The sequence below is a fragment of the Bubalus kerabau genome, chromosome X, assembly GCF_029407905.1.
Source record: "Bubalus kerabau isolate K-KA32 ecotype Philippines breed swamp buffalo chromosome X, PCC_UOA_SB_1v2, whole genome shotgun sequence".
Classification (NCBI taxonomy): domain Eukaryota; kingdom Metazoa; phylum Chordata; class Mammalia; order Artiodactyla; family Bovidae; genus Bubalus; species Bubalus kerabau.
In genome coordinates this window covers 65,985,990-66,010,395 of record NC_073647.1, presented here as the reverse complement: position 1 = coordinate 66,010,395, position 24,406 = coordinate 65,985,990, and the positions used below count along the sequence as shown (strand labels likewise).

General features: G+C 40.0%; 1 protein-coding gene across 1 annotated transcript in view; it reads left to right on the top strand.

Moving 5' to 3' along the window:
- Positions 1-11,711: 11,711 nt before the first annotated feature.
- IL1RAPL2 (interleukin 1 receptor accessory protein like 2) overlaps positions 11,712-24,406 on the top strand; it is a 554,878-nt gene continuing 542,183 nt past the window's right edge. Inside the window, exon 1 of the mRNA XM_055564253.1 lies at positions 11,712-11,979. Within this exon, the coding sequence (XP_055420228.1) occupies positions 11,747-11,979 (233 nt within the window). The 5' untranslated portion in view covers positions 11,712-11,746. The remainder of the gene's footprint in view (positions 11,980-24,406) is intronic.

The window sequence follows — 24,406 nt, the reverse complement described above, 5'->3', positions numbered from 1 at the left end:
AAATAGGATCTCCACAGATAGGCACAGAGGCAAAGGGCAATCTAGTGGAAGGACCCAGAAGAACAAAGGCAGAGAAGTGAATGGCATATCAGGGACTGATGTACAGGGTGTGTGAAGACTTGTGGATGAGGTCAGGAAAGACAGGCAGGCCATCCCTGATGAGCCAGAGAAGGTAGGCTTAGGCTTTTGCGTACCAGGAACCACTGCAGGTTTTGAGCAGTAAAGGGACATGGTCTTATGCATCAGAAAGATCATTTTGGTAGCTGTCTACAGAACACATTGGAATGGAAAAGTTGGAAGACCATTTAGAAAGATACTGCAATAGTCCAAGCAGGATATGGGAAAGGCCCAGACTTTCATGTCTATGAGGAGGGAGAGGAGGGGGAAGAATTTGACAGGAATGTCTTAAGGGAGGAGCAGAGGGAGGTCAGTGGGAAGAGAAAGGCAAGATTCAGGGGTGGCTTCCAAAATTTTTGGCTTGGATGACCGTGAACATGAGAGGCAGAGAGGATTTGGCATTGGCGATAAGCTTACTATTGCCAAGCATCCTGGATTTGAGGGAGTAGCAGAAAGCATGCTAGAGGGATTGGTGGGCAGTGCTGATATCCTGTCTCCCATAGGCACATTTGCTACCGCAGCCTTCAAATGAACATCAGTGCATTTGAGAAGAGCTTCAGGCTAGTGGGTAATACCCAAGGAGGCTCATCAAGCTTCAGGTAATCAGGAGTTGAAGAGTTGGTTGTAAAGCCTCACGTGGCCTCACCTTCAGAACATAATTGAGGCTCATTTGTCAAATAAAGAGTGAAGGAATGATCTTGACAAAGCACAGCACAAATTCTGTAATGAAAGGCTAATGAAGATGGTTGATAGGCCATTATTAAGCATAATAACTAGGTTGAAATGAGATGAAGGGCTTCATTTAGGCAGAACTTTGCCATTGATAAATACTGGGGGGTAAAAGTGTAAAAGAAGACCATGTAATCCAATTCATAAAAAATGTGGAAATGCTTTTTAAAAGCCAAAGCGATAATCATTCATTGTATTTATAAATGTGGAGTGGGGGATATGGATAGATACTGCCACGGAAATGAGATTTTAGAAATCAAAAATTTTCTCACTGTCAGAACTTTATTTTAAAAATGATGAAACAGCTCTGTCTATATTTCCAGGCTGGGGGCAAAGAGGCGTATATTCAGCAGCTGTGGCACAGGCCACTCACTTCTTGGAGAGTCTGACTTTTTATTCTTGGAGGCTGACCCCTTGAGGTAGACAGCATCCACTGTGATGGGTATAAATAAAAATAATTTTGTCTTTAGACCTGTGTTTGTAGGAGAGCTGAGAGAGATGCAGGTGTGTGACTCCTACATCAAAATATCAAAAATAAAGAGAGTCATGTATTCAATAGGCATAATACATAGTAAGTACAAATTTTAAGCATAGAACTCTATTTCTGAATTATAATGTTAGGAGTTGGGTGATCATCCTTAGATATTTAATTTAAAATAAATATGGGTCAGATAAGATTTATTCAGGTTTTAGAACTGATCTTCAGAAGTTAAATCAAGTACACAGATTATTAATAATTCATTACTCTGTATACTATATATATTTCATAGATAAATAATTGGCATACATTATTTGATGGTTATTATTCCCACAATAGTTATTACTTGGGGATAGACTATTACTCAGCTGGAAAGGTCCACTGTACCTAACAGGGCTGTGCTGTTTGGAATATATTTGACAATTTGGATTCCAGCAAGAAAATTTAAATATTTTCATGGCTCATGAGCTGGGATGAAGAGTAGAGGAGGCAGTATATAGGACACACAGTAATTAAGAACATCAGTTTGGGAGTGAAGCTCACCTGCATTGGGGTCCAAACTCTGCCATTAAAACCTGAGTGACCTTGAGCAAGTCTCTGAGCTATTCTTTTCTCCTCAGTGAAATGGGAATACCAAAAGTCCCTACATCCCAGAGCTGATGTGATAATAAAATGAGAAAACTACACACAAAGCATCTATCACAGTGCCTAGCTGATTCGTGAGCGCTCAGTTGCTTCAGTTGTGTCCAACTCTGTGCGATCCTATGGACCGTAGCCTGCTAGGCTCTTCTGTCCATGGAATTCTCCAGGCAAGAATACTGGAGTGCATTGCCATACCCTCTTCCAGGGGATCTTACTGACCCAGGGATCGAACCTGGATCTCCAGCATTGCAGGCAGATTCTTTAACATCTGAGCCACGGGGGAAAGGTTCAAGGAATGCTAGTAGCTGCTGTTTCATCTTTCTTAGCTGGGTCATTTACCTGGCATATGTAACCTAGTTATCCAATTTGAGCAAGATCTTAGGTACATGCTTAGCTTTTGGCTCCCTCTATCACCTACCCCTAATGGTGCATCCCCAGAGGTTTGCTATGAAATGACCCCAGCAATCAGTGGTTGCTGCTGCTGCTAAGTCGCCTCAGTCATGTCCAACTCTGTGCGACCCCATAGATGGCAGCCCATGAGGCTCCCCTGTCCCTGGGATTCTCCAGGCAAGAACACTGAAGTGGGTTGCCATTTCCTTCTCCAGTGCATGAAAGTGAAAAGTGAAAGTGAAGTCGCTGAGTCTTGTCCGACTCCTAGCGACTCCATGGACTGCGGCCCACCAGGCTCCTCCATCCATGGGATTCTCCAGGAAAGAGTGCAACCAGTGGTTGGCCGATGGCAAATCCTTAGTTCAAGATACTAGGTGGAGAAAAGATATTCAGTTCAGTTTCAGTTCAGTAGCTCTGTCGTGTCCAACTCTTTGCAACCCCATGGACTGCAGCATGCCAGGCCTCCCTGTCCATCACCAACTCCCTGGGTTTACTCAAATTCATGTCCATTGAGTCGGTGATGCCATCCAACCATCTCATCCTCTGTCGTCCCCTTCTCTTCCTGCCTTCAATCTTTCCTAGCATCAGGGTCTTTTCAAATGAGTCAGTTCTTCATATCAGGTGACCAAAGTATTAGGGTTTCAGCTTCAACATCAGTCCTTCCAATGAATATTCAGGACTGATTACCTTTAGGATGGATTGGTTGGATCTCCTTGCAGTCCAAGGGACTCTCAAGAGTCTTCTCCAACACCATAGTTCAAAAGCATCAATTCTTCAGCACTCAGCTTTCTTTATAGTCCAGCTCTCACATCCGTACTAGAAAAGCCATAGCCTTGACTATACTGACCTTTGTTGGCAAAGTAATGTCTCTGATTTTTAATATGCCTTCGAGGTTGATTGTAACTTTTCTTCCAAGGAGTAAGCGTCTTTTAATTTCATGGCTTCAGTCACCATCTGCAGTGATTTTGGAGCCCCCCCCCCAAAATAAAGTCTGTCACTGTTTCCACTGTTTCCCCATCTATTTCCCATGAAGTGATGGGACCAGATGCCATGATCTTAGTTTTCTGAATGTTGAGCTTTAAGCCAACTTTTTCACTTTCCTCTTTCACTTTCATCAAGAGGCTCTTTAATTCTTCTTTGCTTTCTGCCATAATGGTGGTATTATATGCGTATCTGAGGTTATTGATATTTCTCCCGGCAATCTTGATTCTAGCTTGTGCTTCATCCAGCCCAGCATTTCTCATGATGTACTCTACATAAAAGTTAAATAAGCAGGATGACAATATACAGCCTTGACATACTCCTTTCCCTATTTGGAACCAGTCTGTTGCTCCATGTCCGGTTCTAACTGTTGCTTCCTGAGCTGCATGCAGATTTCTCAAGAGGTAGGTCAGGTGGTCTGGTATTCCCATCTCTTGAAGAATTTTCCACAGTTTATTGTGATCCACACAGGCAAAGACTTTGGCATAGTCAATAAAGCAGAAATAGATATTTTTCTGTAACTCTCTTGCTTTTTTGATAATCCAGTGGATGCTGGCAATTTGAACTGTGGTTCCTCTGCCTTTTCAAAAACCAGCTTGAACATCTGGAAGCTCACATGCTGTTGGAGCTTGACTTGGAGAATTTTGAGCATTACTTTACTAGCATGTGAGATGAGTGCAATTGTGCGATAGTTTGAGCATTCTTTAGCATTGCCTTTCTTTGGGATTGGAATAAAAACTGACCTTTTCCAGTCCTGTGGCCACTGCTGAGTTTTCCAAATTTGCCGGCATACTGAGTGCAGCACTTTCATAGCATCATCTTTTAGGATTTGAAATAGCTCAACTGGAATTCCATCACCTCCACTAGCTTTGTTCGTAGTGATGCTTCCTAAGGCCCACTTGACTTCGCATTCCAGAATGGCTGGATCTAGGTGAGGGATCATACCATCATGATTATCTGGGTCATGAAGATCTTTTTTGTACAGTTCTTCTGTGTAGTCTTGCCATATCTTCTTAATATCTTCTGCTTCTGTTAGGTCCATACCATTTCTGTTCTTTATTGAGCCCATCTTTGCATGAAATGTTCCCTTGTATCTCTAATTTTCATGAAGAGATTTCCAGTCTTTCTAATATTTTCTGTGATTTCTTTGCACTGATCACTGAGGGAGGCTTTCTTATCTCTCCTTGCTATTCTTTAGAACTCTGCATTCAAATGGGTATATCGTTCCATTGCTCCTTTGCTTTTTGCTTCTCTTCTTTTCACAGCTATTTGTAAGGCCTCCTCATGCAGCCCTTTTGCTTTTTTGCATTTCTTTTTCTTGGGGATGGTCTTGACCCCTGTCTCCTATACAATGTCATGAACCTCCGTCCATAATTCTTCAGGTGCTCTATCAGATCTAATCTCTTGAATCTATTTCTCACTTCCACTATATAATCGTAAGGGGTTTGATATAGGTCATACCTGAATGGTCTAGTGGTTTTCCCCACTTTCTTCAATTTAAGTCTGAATTTGGCAATGAGATCATGATCTGAGCCACAGTCAGTTCTGGTTTTATTTCTGCTGACTGTATAGAGCTTCTCCATTTTTGGCTGCAAAGAATATAACTAGTCTTATTTTTGTATTGACCATCTGCTGATGTCCATGTGTAGAGTCTTCTCTTGTGTTGTTGGAAGAGGGTGTTTGTTATTACCAGCGCATTCTCTAGGCAAAACTCTATTAGCATTTGCCCTGCCTCATTTTGCCAAGGCCAGATTTGCCTGTTATTCCAGGTGTTTCTTGACTTCCTACTTTTGCATTCCAGTCCCCTACAATGAAAAGGACATCTTTTTGGGGGTGTTAGTTCTAGAAGGTCTTGTAGGTCTTCATAGAACCGTTCAACTTCAGCTTCTTTAGCGTTACTGGTTAGGGTGTAGACTTTGATTACTGTGATACTGAATGGTTTGCCTTGGAAACGAACAGAGATCATTTTGTTGTTTTTGAGATTGCACCCAAGTACTGCATTTCAGACTCTTGTTGACTATGATGGCTACTCTGTTTCTTCTAAGGGATTCTTGCCCACAGTAGTAGATAAGTTATTACACTGGTTCAGTTCAGTTCAGTCGCTCAGTCGTGTCTGACTCTTTGCGACCCCATGAACTGCAGCATGCCAGGCCTCCCTGTCCATCACCAACTCCCAGAGTTTACTCAAACTCACGTCCATCGAGTCGGTGATGCTCTCCAGCCATCTCATCCTCTGTCGTCCCCTTCTTCTCCTGCCCCCAATCCCTCCCAGCATCAGAGTCTTTTCCAATGAGTCAACTCTTCACATGAGGTGGCCAAAGTACTGGAGTTTCAGCTTTAGCATCATTCCTTCCAAAGAACACCCAGGACTGATCTCATTTAGAATGGACTGGTTGGATCTCCTTTCAGTCCAAGGGACTCTCAAGAGTCTTCTCCAACACCACAGTTCAAAAGCATCAATTCTTTGGAGCTCAGCTGATAAGGTATTATAATATACAAAAACTTGCACAGCCTGCCCTCTAGTGGTAATTTGATGAATTTCCCCCAACAGTTGCCCTGTTGATTTCACAAATGAGAGCCGGCCATAAAAATCAATGGCATATAGCTGACATAGTTGGTAAAAAACATCTGGCTTAAAAAAATCAATTTATTGATAAAAAAGCACATAATAAACTAATACCAGATGTACATCCTAGGCAAAGGACTTAGGTTGTAATGAACATTATCAAGATATCTGGAGCTTGCCTATTTTCATATGCTAATTTTACCTAAAGAGATTTCCAATTTGGGGCAGATATCCAGAACTGGCATTTCTATACATAGCTATATATCCTATTCCCCAATAAAAATTGTAATGTACATAGCCATTAGAGTCTGTAATTTTACTGCAGGCAGTATTCTTGTTTTCTAAAATAATATAATTGTTGTTGCTGATAATAACATTTTATCCTCTTTGAGGGATTAAATGCTTTTCTCATGACTCTGTTTCCACAGCAGGTAGGTGTGACAGGATTTGTTTTTCCAGATGTATTGACAAGGAATCCAAGGCTTATCTATAAGCAGGCTAAATAGGTTTGCTTTGGTCACCGAGGGCGCTTTCCAGGATACTGCATTAGTTTTCACCCCTAGGAATCTCCTGTTGGCAAAATAAATTGCATGAACACTAACATGTCCCTTTATATGTTAAATGTGCTCCATTTTTTTGAATTTTCATGTCAAGCTCCTTAAACACATGCTTGTTTTGCAGTCTGAAATGAAAGCAATTAAAACCGAGAACTGGGTTTTAAAGAAGTGACTTTCTTTGCTCCATTGAATTTTTTTTGTGTCGCTTAGATATTTAAACATTTCTACCAACATGACCAAACTAAGAGTAATAATTTTGGGAGTTTTATAGAAACCTAGATCAAGTAAGCTGAAATAAGAATCTAAAAAATACAATTGTTCTTTTAAATACTTGAATTGCTATTCTTACGAGTCAAGGGTGGACAGGGAATGGCTTATTTAGAAATAGGTATTTTTCAGTGGAATGATGAAAATATTTATAGCCATACCAAGAGACCATGAAGCGAAGACAGTCAGGCCTTCCTGATGTCTTTGGTGGATTTGCTCTGTAGCAAGCTTCAATCCAACTGCAGAATGTTGCTGCTTTTCTCTCTCTTTTTTTTGGGGGGGGGGGATTGTTTTCCTTTTTGAAAAGAAGAGTGAAACTGTTACTCACTCAGTCATGTCTAACTCTTTGAATGTCACGGACTGTAGCCCACCAGGCTCCTCTGTCCATGGGATTCTCCATGCAAGAATACTGGAGTGGATTGCCATTCCCTTCTCCAGGGGATCTCCCCTGCTCAGGGATTGAACCCGGGTCTCCTTCATTACAGGCAGATTTTTTACGGTCTGATCTACCAGGGACCTACAGTACCTCTATTTACACTTGTGGCTAGTTAGTGGAACACAGTTATCAAGCCATCTTTGGGAGAAGCCAGTCTGTCCAGAAACCACCATTCTTCAGAGGCTTTTGGGGACAAACCTACATAGGTATGACTGGAGTTGTGAACAGAATAGGGCTGGATCCCCCTGTGGATGAGAGGCCTTGCTGATAAGGTCAAACTTGCAGGTGGGCTTTCTCTGTGGGCTCCTGAGTTCTGCTATGTCCCTAACCTGGCCATAGCATGCTCCCTTGTCAGCTGCATCACAGATCTATTCATTCACCCATTTGCCAAATACATATGGAGTGTCAACGTGCAAAGGGCTCTAACTGCATGGCATGTATTACAATCTCCTTCTCATGACATACATGTGACTTATACTGGTGACTTCTGATAGTACCATCTTTGATCCCTGGAATGGCTCTTGGAAAATTAAGTTTTATGTGATCTTTCTTCTATTCCTGCCCTTTTTTGTGACCCTTTCATGCTTTTCTCTTAACGTTCTCCCTCACCCTCAAGGTATCAATCCCATCATGTTCCCTTGCCACCTGGGCTTCCAGACCTCTTACTTAGTAGGCCTTCTTAGTTGTTTCACCAGTCCCAAATCTAAAGAGAAATGCACTGTATCCTATTTTATCCCCCCCTTGCCCCCTGTCTCTGTTGGTTTTCCTAGGAATAGCAATCCATTAACAATGAATCCTACCACCTTGCTGGAATCTGATAGTGGTTCTGTACTGTCTAGATATAAGGTTATAAGATCTTTACTCATGGGAACGGATTTCTGCTGATGAAAGTTCAGTGTGGAAAAATATTTGGTGTCAGATGAGCCTTCATGTATCCCTGGTATCTTGTTTGTCTAATCCATTTTTTTTTTTTGAAAATTGCCTCAGGTGTTTTGAGATACATTATATTCTAACTTGTGTGGTGAATACAGTTGTGTCGGCCCCTGCCCATATTCTCAGGTTCTACCTCCTGGGATTCAACCAACCATGGGTGGAAAATATTTTTGAAAAATTCCAAAAAGTTCAAAAAGGCACAACTCAAGCTTTCTGCACACTGGCAATTATGTTGCATTTACATCTATATCACATTTACTTTGTATTAGCTATCATGAGCAAGCTAGAGATTATTTAAAGCATATACGAAGGTATATGTAGATTATAAGAAACTACCATATCATTTTATATAACAGACTTGAGCATTCAGAGGTGTTGATATCCTTGGGGGTCATGAAATCAGTCCTGCAGATATTGAGGGATGATTGTACTAAAGGAAAAGAATAAGGGGATAACCTTTGGAAATTGTCCTTATTATTGAATATATGTTCTCTGCCTGTTGACAACTTTATAACTAAAGATTCCCTCTCTGCTACCTAAAGCAAGGGAACAGAAGAAAAGGAATCATAAACTATTAAATCAAATCCATTTTACCCAGCTAGCTCTTAAGAGGAAATGAAATCTCAGTGTCCTCTCAAAGTCTGTATGACAAAGCTGATTGTAATGGCAGTTAAATGTCTTCACCCTCCTTTGAGCCTGATTGTCATGTCCCAAGAGCAGATATTTTGATTATTTTTTATACAAACCATGTCCTGTCAGTAATGGGACAAACCAGGCTGTTAGCATTGTACAGGTGTAGATTATGCAACACATTGTTTAGAGAAAGTAACTACAGGGATTTAGGGTGCAAATGAAAAAACATTCCAGATTTTTTTTTTCTATCAAGTAGGTAATTATCGAGGTTTAAAACTACTCTTCCAAGACACATTTGTTAATTCAAAAGCATTTGCTATGCACCTTTAGGGTTAGAAAATAACAAAAACTGGAATGTGAAGGACTTTTTAAGAAATCCCCATATTTTCTTTGTTTCTTCTATTAACCAACTTTTAAAATAAAGCTATGGTCTCCCCAGTGGCTCAGTGGGAGAAAGAATCCACCTGCAGTGCAGGAGATGCAGGAAATGTAGGTGCAATCTGGTTCAGGAAGATCCCTGGATGAGATAATGGTAATCCACTCCAGTATTCTGCCTGGAGAATTCCATGGATGGAGGAGCCTGGGGAGCAACAGTTCATAGGGTCACAAAGAGTTGGATATGACTAAAGCAACTTAGCATAGCATGAGAAAAAATACATTTTCTAAAAAAAAAGCATATCGTTTCCTCACAGTTGTGTTAATGCATGGGAGCAATATCACAAATAATCCATAGTAGGGAAAATATAAAATTCATTGAAAGATGACAATACAATAAATATCAAAACTGCATTAAATGCAATGATGTATCACCAGTAATCTACAATGACCCCAAAGTTTAAGTAATGTAGATTTGCCCCCTCCCTGTTCTTTACAGTTATGAGAATGACAAGTGACAGGTAAACAACTGATACCTGGAAGTGAATAAAAAAGCCCCCCAAGAGATAGCTGGAGATCAGTATGTTCTTAGTCCAATTCGGTTGTACCTTCTTGACTTCAACAGTGAACAATGGTCATCAAAATTCATAGTGATGAATCTGGTGCCCTGTGAGTCCTCCAAGTTCAAATGCCCTTCATTATAAATTTATGGTGAGTTATTTGATTATTGATTTATTTCTAGTGAATACTTGACATACTACAAGAGAATTTGAGGCAACTTATAATAAATGCCCATATGCAGCAAGGCAGTGAAAAATGAAGTCACAAAGAGAGGTCAGAAGTCAAAGAATTTAAAAACTTTCTTGGGTTACAGACACCTTTGAAGATCTGATAAAGAGCTATGGAAGCTATGGAACATTGCCCCAGAAAAGTATAGCTATGCAAATAAGCACCACCTTGAAATCTATCCAGGCAATCTGCCTCTGGGTGTCCTTGAACCTCAGGTCAAGAAGCCCTTCTGTAGAGAAAGCAAAATCCTGAGGTAGGATAGTTTATTACACTTGAGCACTGCATGTAGCTCTGAGCTTTCCCTGTCAACTGAGGTTAAAAGATAAACACATTGGGCTCAGAGTTCTCAACATCTAAAAAAAGGAAGCAGATGAGTTCACAAAATGATAAGCGAAACATAATTTTAACATGACAGTGTTTATACAGTTTACGAAAGGATTATTTTATAAAGGGTAATCAAGTTACACAAAGGGATGTAGCATAATTTGATGAAATTCTTTGAAAATCAGCAATTGAAAGTAGAATAGCTATGCTAATTGTATTGACTAGCATATAAAATTAGCCACAGTGTCTCATTTCCAACCTTTCTGGAAAAGAGAGAATTCACTGTTTATGTCTTTCTTTAATGGTAGATTTACCCACCTAATATTATTTGATTAAACTTGACATTAATATAATATATTCCCATGAGTGCACACCAGCTGAGCAGCAAGGGAGGCCTAAGGGTATAAAAAGAAATTGAGCTGTGATTAAATATCTGCTATTAATAGGTCATACCGTGGAAAACTGGCATGTAGACAGTGCCAAATAATCACTTTAGGTACCCACTGCTTCCAGCTCTGGCATCTACTTTCTCAAAGGCAAATAAATAAAACAGTGGTTCCGGTCACAATTATAGACAGGGGCAATACAGGATAGGGGTTAAGAAAACAGTCTCTGGAATCACAGACTGGTTTTCCACCATTTATCAGCTCTGTATCCATAGGCAAAGTCACTAAACTTTCCTGAGTCTCATTTATTTTCTTGTCTATAAAATAAGAATAATAGAAACCTCAATTTCAGGGCTCCTCCTAGATTATACAGGGGTCCTAAAGAAGTCTCTGTTTTGTGGGTCTCCTGTCTATATAAACAATTTGAGTCACCAAAAATCAGCATGCCAGGGTCATTCCAGCCATCCAGTCTCACAAAATCCTGTTAAGTGGATGCCGTTTGGCTGGCAGTAATGATGCACTTGGCCAGCCACCCTACTGGAATTGGTACCTAGTTGTGGGGACCCCAGGAATACCCCATAGGTATGAGTGCTGGAGCTCCTTGGAGGATCTAGTTAACTCCAAGCAGATTACTGTAGAGGACTGGAAATACTCCAAAGGCACAGGGCTAGAACAGGAATCATGCTTGCCCAGGTCCAAGGATAAGATATATCTCATAGGACAGTAGTCCCCAGTGTTTTTGGCACCAGGAACTGGTCTCATGGAAAACAATTTTTCACAGACCTAGGGGATGAGAGTGATAAGAAGTGGCTGTGAATATAGATGAAACTCCACTCACTCACCCACCACTCACCTCCTGCTGTGCAGCCCAGTTCCTAACAGGTCATGGACCCATAGAGTGGTACAGGTCCATGGCATGGGGATTTGGGGACCCCTGTCATAGGATCACTGGGAAGATTGAATAAGATAACCTATGTAAAGCTCGTGACTCAATGTCTAGCTCATAGTGAGTCCTCAGTATATGTTAGCAATGATTGATTATTGCTCTCATCATTATCAATAATATTCATTGCATCTCATGTCCAATTTGGTTTTCTTTCAGTGGATGGCTGCATCGACTGGTCAGTGGATCTCAAGACATACATGGCTTTGGCAGGCGAGCCAGTCCGAGTGAAATGTGCCCTTTTCTACAGTTACATTCGTACCAACTATAGCATGGCCCAAAGCACTGGGCTCAGGCTGATGTGGTACAAAAACAAAGGTGATTTGGAAGAGCCCATCATCTTTTCAGAGGTCAGGATGAGCAAAGAGGAAGATTCAATATGGTTTCACTCAGTTGAAGCACAAGACAGTGGATTCTACACTTGTGTTTTAAGGTGAGTGCTATGTGAAAACATTGCTCAACGTCACAGGTGATAGTCTTGTTTAGGGCTGGAGTGTGTAAGGGTGCCTTATGTTATACAGTGGATATATTCTTGACAGGCTGCAGTGCATGTGGAGCTTCTATAAAGTTCTTTTTAATTATTTATTAGAACAACATAGCAAGTTCTTATCACATTTTCATAAAGCAAGATTCCCATTTACTGTGTGTACTCATTCAATTCATAAAATTTTGTGATTCATTTATTCCCTATCTCCACTCTTTCCCCAGGGCCTTATATAAACCATCTCTGACTTATGGATGGTTGGACTTATAATTTTTCAATTTTATGATGGTGCAAAAGTGACACATATTCAACCTAAACCACACTTTAAATTTTGAATCTTTTCCATGTTAGCAATATGTGGCATGATAATATTTCATGATGCTGGGTAGTAACAGGCAGTAAGCTGCAGCTGTCAGCCATGTGATCATGGGGTAATCAAATGGTATACTTAAAATCACTCTGTACCCGTATAACTATTCTGGTTTTCACTTTCGATAAATTACATGAAATATTCAGTACTTTATTATAAAATAGGCTTTGTATTAGATCATTTTGCCCAATGTGAAATGAAACTGTTCTGAGCACATTTAAGGTAGACTAGGCTAAACTATCAGAGAAGGTGATGGCACCCCACACCAGTACTCTTGCCTGGAAAATCCCATGGGTGGAGGAGCCTGGTAGGCTGCAGTCCATGGGGTCATGAAGAGTTGGACACGACTGGGCGACTTCACTTTCATGCATTGGAGAAGGAAATGGCAACCCACTCCAGTGTTCTTGCCTGGAGAATCCCAGGGATGGGGGAGCCTGGTGGACTGCCATCTATGGGGTCGCACAGAGTTGGACACGACTGAAGCGACTTAGCAGCAGCAGCAGCAGCAGGCTAAACTATGATGTTCAGTGGGTTAGGTGTATTAAATGTATTTTGACTTCAGGTATTTTCAACTTGGGTTTCCCAGGTGGCTCAGTAGTAAAGAACCTATCTGCCAATGCAGGAAACACAGAGATGCAGGTTCGACCCCTGGGTAGGGAAGATCCCCTGGAGAAGGAAATGGCAGCCCACTTCATTATCCCTGCATGGGAGATCCCATGAACAGAGGAGCCTGGAGGGCTATAGTCCATGGGGTCACAAAGAGTAGAACACAACTGAGTGACTAAACAACACCAACAGTACTGGGTTTATCAGGCCATAACCCTAATGGTTAATACAGGAAGACCTGTATTGACAAATGTTTTTGTATAGAGCTACTTGGCTCAATGGAGAAGGCAATGGCAACCCACTCCAGTACTCTTGCGTAGAAAATCCCATGGACGGAGGGGCCTGATGGGCTGCAATCCATGGAGTTGCTAAGAGTCGGACACGACTGAGTGACTTCCCTTTCACTTTTCACTTTCATGCATTGGAGAAGGAAATGGCAACCCACTCCAGTGTTCTTGCCTGGAGAATCCCAGGGACGGGGGAGCCTGGTGGGCTGCCGTCTATGGGGTCACACAGAGTCAGACACGACTGAAGTGACTTAGCAGCCGCAGCAGCAACTTGGCTCAATAATCTTGATTTCTGGCCATGAAAATTACCTAAAGTATCATTTAGGTCAGGGTCTCACCTTTCTTATTGAAGGAAAATAGTTTCAAATGTTTCTGGGAGGTCTTTTAACAGGAGATCTTTTAATTTCTGGTGAAATTCTTTGTGGAATTTGCAATGTGAATTTGAGTCTACTGTATCTAAGTATTCAATGTGGGACCCTATAAACATATGGTCCTCCTGTCTTCCTATATACTATCCTGTGGAAGATACCACAGATACAGTTCTGTTTGTAAGAAGTTCATAGTGACAGGAAATCAGTTTTTTGCTCAGGAATTCCACAATATGTCCTTCCTCCCCTCTCCATCTCCCCTCGTCAGGGTCTAAGATCTCAAATCTCAGATAGAGACTGTATTAAGTGTTGAAGTAGGTAGCTGAGGTGACTTTAAACACATTTTCAAAACTGCCATTTGCTAAGTCTGATCTTGCTCACCAGGGATCTGTACTCTGTTGTTTGATTTTACCTTCTGGGAAATGCAGACCCTTCCATTTTTGTTTCCTGTGGACTTTGTCTGATGTCAAAGCTATGTCACCTCTTCATCAAAAGCACTTTGAAATTCCTGGTGTGGCCTCATTGTTCAAAAGGGCAGGAGACCAGGTGGTATATAAATAGAGAGCTTTCTTGATGCCTTAAGAATCACTTTTGTATGTGTGTTGGGAGGAAATATTGGGGAAACAAGTTTCGTCTCTTTGCGGTGGGCAAAAGCCCCAGAATAGTGGCAAAAGTAGCAATCATTCTGACCACACCCTTAGTAATAAACAGCATTTTCACCTCCTTGGACAGCTCTTGGCAGAACTGAGAAGTGGGTGTAATTTGGCTTCACTGTCTGACACTCTGTTCTTTAGGGTGCTGCTACTCTCTCCCTGTTTATACCTTCTTCATTCCCCACCCTCCTAAATCCTGCCAATCTAAAATAGATCATTTTTCCTCCTCAAATTCCACTTGCTCTGTTTTGTTTTCACCAATTAAATATTTTATTTGCAGAGCATCAGCCAACTACATACAGGTGCTATATTTATAATGAATTACTGAATTAATTACTGCTTGCTTCCCCTGCTCTGCTTATTTCCCCAATCTGGCTCTCTTTCCTCTTCCTATCTTCCTTAAAAAAATATAACACTCATGTACTCATCTTACCCTTTCCCCTATCTGATAAATGCTAACAGTCTAGTGTGTATCCTTGCATGCATGTGTGCTAAGTCATTTCACTTGTGTCTGGCTCTTTGCGACCCTATGGACTATAACCTGCCAGGTTCCTCTGTCCATGGGATTCTCCAGGACACTGCAAGAATACTGCAGTGGGTTGCCATGCCCTTCTCCTGAGGATCTTTCCAATCCAGGGATCAAACCCACGTCTCTTAAGAAAGTCTCCTGCATTGGCAGGAAGGTTCTTTACCACTAGCGCCACCTGGGAAGCCCGTATCCTTGCATACCTTCTCCTGATTCTTTTAATTGCACAAGTATATCTACATGGGGATTTTCTCCTCACTGTTTTACAAACTAAAAACAGAGTTACATATTTCCCTGCATTTTCTTTCCTTATTAAATATATATATTGGAAATATTTCCAAGTCAACTGATAGAGAGTGCACTCATCCTTTTAAATATATACTGTTCTGTGTTGTTCAATAGTCTATGATATCACAATTTAGTCTATCATTTTGCTATTTATGTGCATATATTTTTTGTCCCTATAAAAAGTGCTGCAATAAAAGCTCCCAACTGGTTTTTAAATATTCTTTTAAATTTTTAGATCAGTTTTAGACTTACAGAATTATTTCAAAGATACTCCCGAAAGTTTCTGTATGCCCTACACCCATTTCCCCTAGTATTAACATTTTCCATGACTGTGGTACACTCATTATAACCAATGAGCCAATCATCATTAACTAAAGTCCATATTTTATTCAGATTTCCTCAGATTTTGCTTAATGCCCTTTTTCTGTTCCAGGATTCCATCTGGGAGACCACCTTACATTTAATTGTCATGTCTCCTTAAGTTCCTTTTGGCTGTAGGGGTTTCTCATACTCTTCTTGTTTCTAATGGCATTGACAGCTTAAATAGTACTATTCAAACATTTTGTAGAATGTCTCTCAAATCTCAACCTGATAATTTTTCATGCTTATACTGGGGTAATATGTTTTGAGGAGGAAGAACACAGAGGTAAAATGCGTTCTCATCACATCATGTCAAGGGTAGGGAGTATCAGCATGTTTTATCACTGTTCATATTGACCTTGATCATCTGGCTCAAGGTAGTACTTGTCTTTCTCCACTCTGAATTTGTTATTTTTCCCCTCCTTTTTCAAACTGTCCTCTTTGGAAGGAAGTAGTTTTCCAATAGTCCATACATACGAAATGGTAGTTACGCTCCATTTCATTAAGAGCAAACTATGTACATAAGTGAAAGTGTTAGTCGCTAAGTCATTTCTGACTCTTGCAACCCCATGAACTGTAGCCTACCAGGCTCCTCTGTCCATGGAATTTTCCAAGTAAGAATACTGGAGTGAGTAGCCATTCCCTTCTCCAGGGGATCTTCCTGATCCATGGATTGAACCCAGGTCTCCTGCACTGCAGGCAGATTCTTTACCATCTGAGCCACCAGGGAAGCCCATATCTATATAAAATTATTTAGATTTCTTCTGCATGGGATATTTGTTTTTTTCTCCCATCTATGTATTCAATCATTTATTATATCACTATGGACTCATGGACATTTATATTATACATTGGGTAATAATTCAGTGCTACTGTATTTTCTGGGTCAAATTCATCCACCTTTGGAAGCTCTTTCAGTTGGTGCATCTGTCTCTTTGACATAACCTCCTCATTGTTTTTTGTTGTTGTTTTTGTAATCTGCTTGTTTGTGCTTTATCTCTTCCAGAATGGCATTAAGTGAAGTAGCTAGAATTTGGGTATAAATAATAAACATATTTTTCAGGTCTAATAGTGATCACTGACTCCAATTTGGATCATAGACTCCAAATTCAGTCTATGCAGGTGATGTTATGCCATTGCCAAGAGAGTGACATTTATAGTGAAAAAGGCTCTGCATTTGGCAATATCTATATCATCTAAAATCTCAAATTTGATACTACTTTAAAGTAATTATGGATTATTTTCCTATCCTTTATCAACCTCATCAAAAGTTACTCTACTGATTTCAGTGTGGTTAAAAAATGCAGATATGAAATATTTAGTAACATTCTCCAGCCATTTAACTCATAGCAAGAAAAGTTTACAGATTGTGACCTTTCAGTAGCCAATCACTCATTTTTGTGTTTTTATTTGGCTAATCTCAAGAGTGATTACTTGAATTTCTCAGCATGTCAGTGGGTTAGTAATAGAGGGATGGTGGAGAAGTGAGTCATATTTTGAGAGCCATGCTAATCCAAGAATTACTGTCTATTCCCCTTTCTACTCAAATCTTTTCAGTTGAGGCACTTAGTAGAATAAAAATGATGAGAGTAATCTTATTTGAGAAAATCCCACACATCACTTTCTCAACAACTTGGAAAAGGGGCGACTTAAGCTATGGATGAAGATAGATGTATTCATGTAATCCTGAATGAATTCAAGATATTGAAAAGAGTGATTGAATATAATTGAATATCTGTAGAAACCTATGTGTTTTGGGATGACAGTGGCCACATTCAGAGAATCAGTGAAAGTTCAAAACCACTATGGCTATTTACCTCTCTGATTAAGTAAACAGAATTAGGAAACTCCTTCTTAAACAGGAAGATAATCCAGCTATTTTTGGTCTTTAATAATCACTGAAATAAGTGAAGTCCTCAAAATCTGAATGCCTCACAAACTCTTTGTGAAGGGTTCCTTAGTGCATTTATTCAGTTCCGAGGCATGACATTTGCCCTGCTATTCATCACATTTGAGTGATTATTACTCTTGCAGAATAACATCATCAGAAGAATTGAGGGGAATTGGAGATATTTGAAATAAATGTAGTATGGGGCTAATCTTTGGATCTATACAATGAATACATGAGGGTTCATTGTCTTTTTAAATTTTTGAATATATTTGAAATGTCCCATAATTAAAAAGAATAAGAAATAAATATAAGTATACAATAATTTCACCTGATTTTAATGGCCTTTAAATGATCCTGACCAAAAAGTACCTATGTAGCATATATTAAGTTTTATATTTCAGTCAACAAATATTCATCGAGCATGTACCATGGGACTTGCTTTATGTCATACTGCAAGGAAATTTATGCTTTTAGAAACAAAAGTAATTGTCCTAGTCTACCTAAGACACTAAGATGTAGCTTTTATCACCTTCCACCCACCTAACCTACTCCCCACCGTGGTAACCAAGAGATTTTCAAGGACTGAACATTTCTCATAATTCAATTCCAGCTTAACTATTGATCTTGGAAAAGTTAAGTGTAAACAAGTTGGTTGCCCAGGTAGTAATTTCTAGGATAGCAGAGAGTTTCTTGTAGGAAAAATGAGATCCTGAATCTTAGAGAATTAATTGACTTCAGAAAAGATCCCGATTGTGCAGCAGGGTCTTAAGACTGCAGCAATGGCCTCTTCTGGCCTGTGTAGGCTAGAGTGTTATGCAGTTAGTTATTTTTTTCCTCCTATTTTGGTTTAAAAGTGGGAGTCCCTGATACAGTTATTTTTGTAGCAAATATGCATAAAAGAACACATATATAACCTGAAAATATTATTTTTTAACCTCCACAATTTGATAATCTGCTTATTTTAAAAAAATTGTGCATAACTTAAATGACAAACTAGTATCAATTATAGTTTATTTTCATTGCATTAATAGTAAATTAGACATGGTATAATGTTTAGAATATAACCATATTATAACACATTAGCTTTGTAATAATCAAATATAATCATTCTATTTTATAATACCTATGTTATTTTCAATTCCAGCTTATTTACTGAGGGAAAACAGATATTTATAGTCAGCAGGATTACCTGCTTGGTAAGAATTAATGGGTTATATTTGATCATTAGAAAACAATAATTAATTTCAAGTAATCACTGATGAGCTACCTAACACTGGTATTCATTTAGTTCCATTCCTTTTATCATTACACAAGTTCAGTGATCTTCTGTTTTATGATTATTTTGTTGATATCAGTGTTTCAACTTATTTCAGGAGTTGCAAATTCAAAGTCTTTCCAGTGTCCAACTAGGTAATGTAATGGTTGTGGCAGGCAGGTGATCTGCAACATTTTGGAATGGTGGAGGCAGTAGTAATCTCCTTGATTATCTCATTTGCATGTATTCTCTGGCCACCAACTTGGGCTCACTCTTTCTGTACCACAGTTCCAATAATGTATAACTCTACCCAGAGCTGCAACTCACTGGCCCCACAATTCTTTCACTGTCCACCACTCTCTTTTCAAACTAACAGTTTAAATTCCATGATCAGTCAATTTAATCAATCTCATATATACCCTCTTGTTTCCCTGACCCTTTCCCCCTTTATCTTACTCACTTGTGAAAACCACAACACTGTGTAAATCCAACTCTCCATCTATGCTTGTGTATTTGTATCCTTCTAGCTGAACCTGACCAAAGGAAACCATATAATGTTCACTGATCTCACTTTAAATTCATCATCATGAACCTCAAATGGATTCTTAATGCTGTCAAATAGTCTTATGGTATATTACTGCACCATTCAGTCTCCTATCTTCCTAGATGACTATTTAACATCTGCTCTTCTCAAGCCTCCAACATCTCCTCCCCTTGTTTCCCATTTTACTGAGAAAAGATTGAGGCAGTTAGGAGAGAACATCCACTACATCTGTCCACCTACTGGTATCTGTACCTACATACTCTGCCTTCAGGTTTGTTGTTATTGATGGACTGGCAAAGCTCCCATGTAAGACCAGTCACTTCACTAATACACTGGATTCTGACCATGTTTGCCTACTCGAGGATATCACTGAAGCCATTCTCCCATCTCTCTTATCATGGAAGTTTCTATTTCTACTGAATCATTTCCATCAGCATACACACAGGTCAAGGTCTATGCTTCTTAATTCTACTTCCCCTGACAGCCACTGCCTCCATTTCTTTGTTTCCATTTGCAGCAAAACTACTTCAAAGAAACTGTTGTCTGCACTCACCATCTTAAGCTTTTTTCCACTAATTCTCTGTTAAACTACTTCCATCAGTGAGTGAGGGAGTGAAAGTTGCTCAGTTGTGTCCGCCTCTTTGCGACCCCATGGACTGTAGCCCACCAGGCTCCTCTGTCCATGGAATTCTCCAGACAAGAATAATGGAGTTGGTAGCCATTCCCTTTTCTAGGGGATCTTCCCGACCGAGGGATCAAACCTGGGTCTCTTGCATCTCCTCCATCAGCAGGAGGATTCTTTATGGTCTGAGCCACCAGGAAAGTCCCTTCCATCAGAATTTTACCTTAACCACTCCACCAAAACTGGAGTCTCCAATGACTACAACAATGCTAAATCCAATGGTCAGGTCAATTTTCACTCCTCTTTTTATAAGATCAGCACATTTAGCACAGTTGACTAGCCCTTCTTTTTGATATATGTTCTTTACCTGAGTTTTAAAGAGTCACACTCTCTTGTTTTCCCTTTATTTCATCAGTTATCTTTTCTGAAGTTCCTTTGCTGACTCCTCATATTTCTCCTGATCTCTTAATGTCAGAGGACTCTTAGGGCCTGGTCCTTAGTTTTTTCCATCTTTATTAACACCACTTCCCTCCATGATCTGTTTATGCAGTCTCATAGTTTTATATACCATCTGTACACTGGTAACTCCAACATGGATACCTTCCAACCCAGATCTCTCTGCAGAGTTTTTTATCCAACAGACTTTTCAGCATCTCTACCTACATTAAAACCAATAGATCCAAAACGGAACTCCTGATCTTCCTCCTATCTCATCATTGGGTTCCTAGAAAGTGAATCCTGGGGCAAAAAGTGAATATGTATTAGAGAGTGTGTGCTGTGTTCTCAGTCACTCAGTCATGTGCAATTCTTTGTGACCCCAGGGACTATAGCCTGCCAGGCTCCTCCGTCCATGGCATTTCTCAGGCAAGAATAGTGGAGTGGGTTGCCATTTCCTTCTCCAGGGGATCTTCATGACCCAGGGATTGTAATCCCAGGGAAACAAGAAAAAGGTAAAAGCAAAGTGAGGCAGTGAAGAAGGAAGGGTATTTTTACATACTTGATCCAGGAAGAGAATAGGAAAACAGTTTCTCTCTCTGCTCCCATCTCCCATTGGTCAATGTATTATTATTCCACAGGGTTTTAACCTCCTTGACCTTTGGGGATTACATAATCTGTGCCTTTCATTCCACTGCTGGTCCAAGCCAAGATCTCTTATCTGTCTTGTTACAATAAACTCCTAATTAGTTTCTCTGCTTTCCTAAATGTCTGCCTTCAATCTATTTTTTAAACTTAATTTTTATTTTATATGGGAGGACAGTTGGGCTTCCCTGGTGGGTCAGATGGTAAAAGAATCCGCCTGCAATGTAGGAGACCCTGGTTCAATACCTGAGTCAGGAAGATCCCCTGGAGAAGGGAATGGCTGCCCACTCCACTATTCTTGCCTGGAGAATTCCATGGACAGAGGAGCCTGGCAGGCTACAGTCCATGGTACCACAAAAAATGGAAGAGCCCCACCTCCACAGTATTTGAAATCATCTTTTCCACTACTCTCATGCTCAGTATTTATTACATAAGACAGCTGCCCAGAAACCTCTCTCATCACTCCTCACTCTCATTCCCAACTAAAATACTTCCCTTAGAATGCATTTTCCTCTTTTGTCCTCTTTCATCTTCTATCTCTTGCTTTTTTTCTCTCTTTTCAATTTCTTGTTCCCCTTTCTAATATAATCTAAACTAGGATTGCTCTTCGCAATTTTTTTCAGCTCTTTCTGCCCATTACACCTATTTTTCACAGAAAAAGCCCTGAAAATGATCTAGAACACAGAATCTCTGTAGAAGTTTCTGGCTTTGGAGAGGCCTTTTCAGCCAAAAAGAGGATTATTTTTCGAGGGCAGAGAGAAGCAGAGACCTGCCAACGCTAACTTCGTGTCTTTTATTCTATCACACATGAGAGGAAGCAAAAAGTACTGTAAGAAATAAAATAGTAGTAGAAAGTAAGAAAAAATAACTTTTGACTTATAGAATTATGATGTTTGAGGTGGTGCTTGAGGATCTTAATCAGGTGGCAATAGTATAGGAATTACCAGGCAAGTTAAGCAATGTTTAAGAGCAAGGAGGCAGTAAAGCATGGGCTATGTGCAGAGAAAAACAGGGAGGTCAATGTGGCTGGAACCAGCGTTTATCAAGGCTTTTTTTTTAACATGTGAACATAATAACACTTAGTTTATGGAGGTTTCAGATATATTTTTGGAATGTGAGATTTTAAGACATTGACCAGTTCTTAGAAAATAAGATAAAGGACAGAACTAATGGGCACCTTACCATGCAGTCAGATAACACTGCATGTTTTTAGCAGGTGATGTTTCCATGGAGAAAATGTATATTTATTTATTATTATTTTTTTCTTTCCTTTTTTTTTTCTTTTGTTTTTACTTTTTAAATTATGAAAGTATGATAACACATTTATAGGAGACTTGGAAAATACAGAACAAAGTTACATACATTTATATGTAAATATAAAGTTATACATATATGCATATATTACATAAGTTATGCTGCTGCTAAGCTGCTAAGTCGCTCAGTCGTATCCGACTCTGTGCGACCCCATAGACGGCAGCCAACCAGGCTCCTCTGTCCCTGGGATTCTCCAGGCAAGAATACTGGAGTGGGTTGCCATTTCCTTCTCCAATGCATGAAAGTGAAAAGTGAAAGGGAAGTCGCTCAGTCATGCCCGACTCTTAGCGACCCCATGGACTGGAGCCTACCAGGCTCCTCCGTCCATGGGATTTTCCAGGCAAGAGTACTGGAGTGGGGTGCCATTGCCTTCTCCGACGTAAGTTATATACATATATAAAATTTACATACATATACATACATATATAAAATCAGTATATATTGAAGAACTGACTCAATGGAAAAAACCCTGATGCTAGTCAAGATTGAAGGTGGGAGGAGAAGGGGACAACAGGGGATGAGATGGTTGGATGGCATCATAGACTCGATGGACATGAGTTTCACTAAGCTCTGGGAGTTGGTGATGGACAGGGAAGCCTGGCGTGCTGCAGTCCATGGGGTCGCAAAGAGTCGGACATGACTGAGTAACTGAACTGAACTGAACTAGTGTATGTTACAATTGTTTTTTATATAGGTAAATTAAGATTTTTGGTTGGAGGTTCAATATCAAACTCTCAAAAATTAGTAGAATGAATATACAGAAAAGTAGAAGGAAAATATACAGAAAAGTAGATCTGAAAAGCACCATGAACCAATTCAACATAATTAAGATTTATACAATGAGAAACTGTGTATTTAAAAGGAATAAATTCCCTTCTCTGATTCAACCCTTATTAACAAAGGAGATGGTGCTGACCTCAGCATTATTAGTCGAAACATGGACTCCAAGTAGTTTTCTCAGGAACGGGAATGAATGCATACAGTGCCATCCCCTCTCTCTCACCACCCTGAAGAATGATCCACCTTGGCAAGTTAGCTGGTTAATTTTCAACGAGTACAGTCTCCATCCATGGTTATGAAGTGGAAAAAAAAACAAGTAGGATGGTGGTGCGTAGTTCCACGCCAGGGCCTTTATCTCAGTAAAATGAGACCCAGATTAACACGAAGCTACACATATTAATTTCCAGACTAGATCATACTCTTCGCCCATAATAAGGCAATATACCCTTATTTAGGTTGAGAGGTGCTATATGCATATTTTCATTTTTCAGCCCCATTACCCTGACCCTCCCAAAGCCTTCCTCTGACTCCCTGTAAAGGAGAGTATTTTGGCCAGATTTCATATTTACATTCATCTCTTTTACTCTCAGGCTTCCCTGGTGGCACAGTGGTAAAGAATCTGCCTGCCAATGCAGTAGATGAGGGTTCAATCCTTGGGTGGGGAAGATCCTCTGGAGAAGGGAATGGCAACCCACTCCAGTTTTCTTGACTGGAAGATACCATGGACAGACGAGGCTTGAGGGCTATGGTCCAGGGGGTCGCAAAGAGTCGGACTTGACTGAGCGCCTTAGAACACAACATTTTCACTCTCAGGCAAGATCTCTCTTTCTCTATGTCTACCTCTATACATGCTCTTCCCTCTCTCTCTCTCTATCCCCTTTTCCCTCCCTCCCTCTGTATCTTATCTCTTCCTTTTCTGAGTCTAAAACTTACCCTGAACTACAACACCCCCCCCCCCACACACACAGATTCTACAAACATAGAGGATGCTTTCCATAATTATGGGTCACTGATTTACTGGCTGTAACCCTCAGATCACTAGGGTCTGGGGATTTTTATTTTGGTTGGATGAAACCTTTTCTTTTTCTAATATGTTAAGTCTTGCCAATAGAAAGAGAAATAGATAGCAGGGAGGCACTTATTATGAGATGACAGTGCAAAGAATGATGCTTTGAATGGCAATGTTCTATAGCATGGTCCAAGGTCATAGAAATTTCTAAATCTTAAGGCATGTAGGGAAATTTCCCATTAGATAGCATTGTTGTATAAACAATCTTGGAAACTTTTAAGTTTGATCCTACTTGACATAAAACAAAGATTGAAAAGCACTGTTATTTCTAAATAAAATATTACTTTTTTACTTCACATCATTTGAGACAGGTGTAGCCAAGTTTAACTTCTCTAAGTCATTTCCTTTCGCTACTTTGCTTGT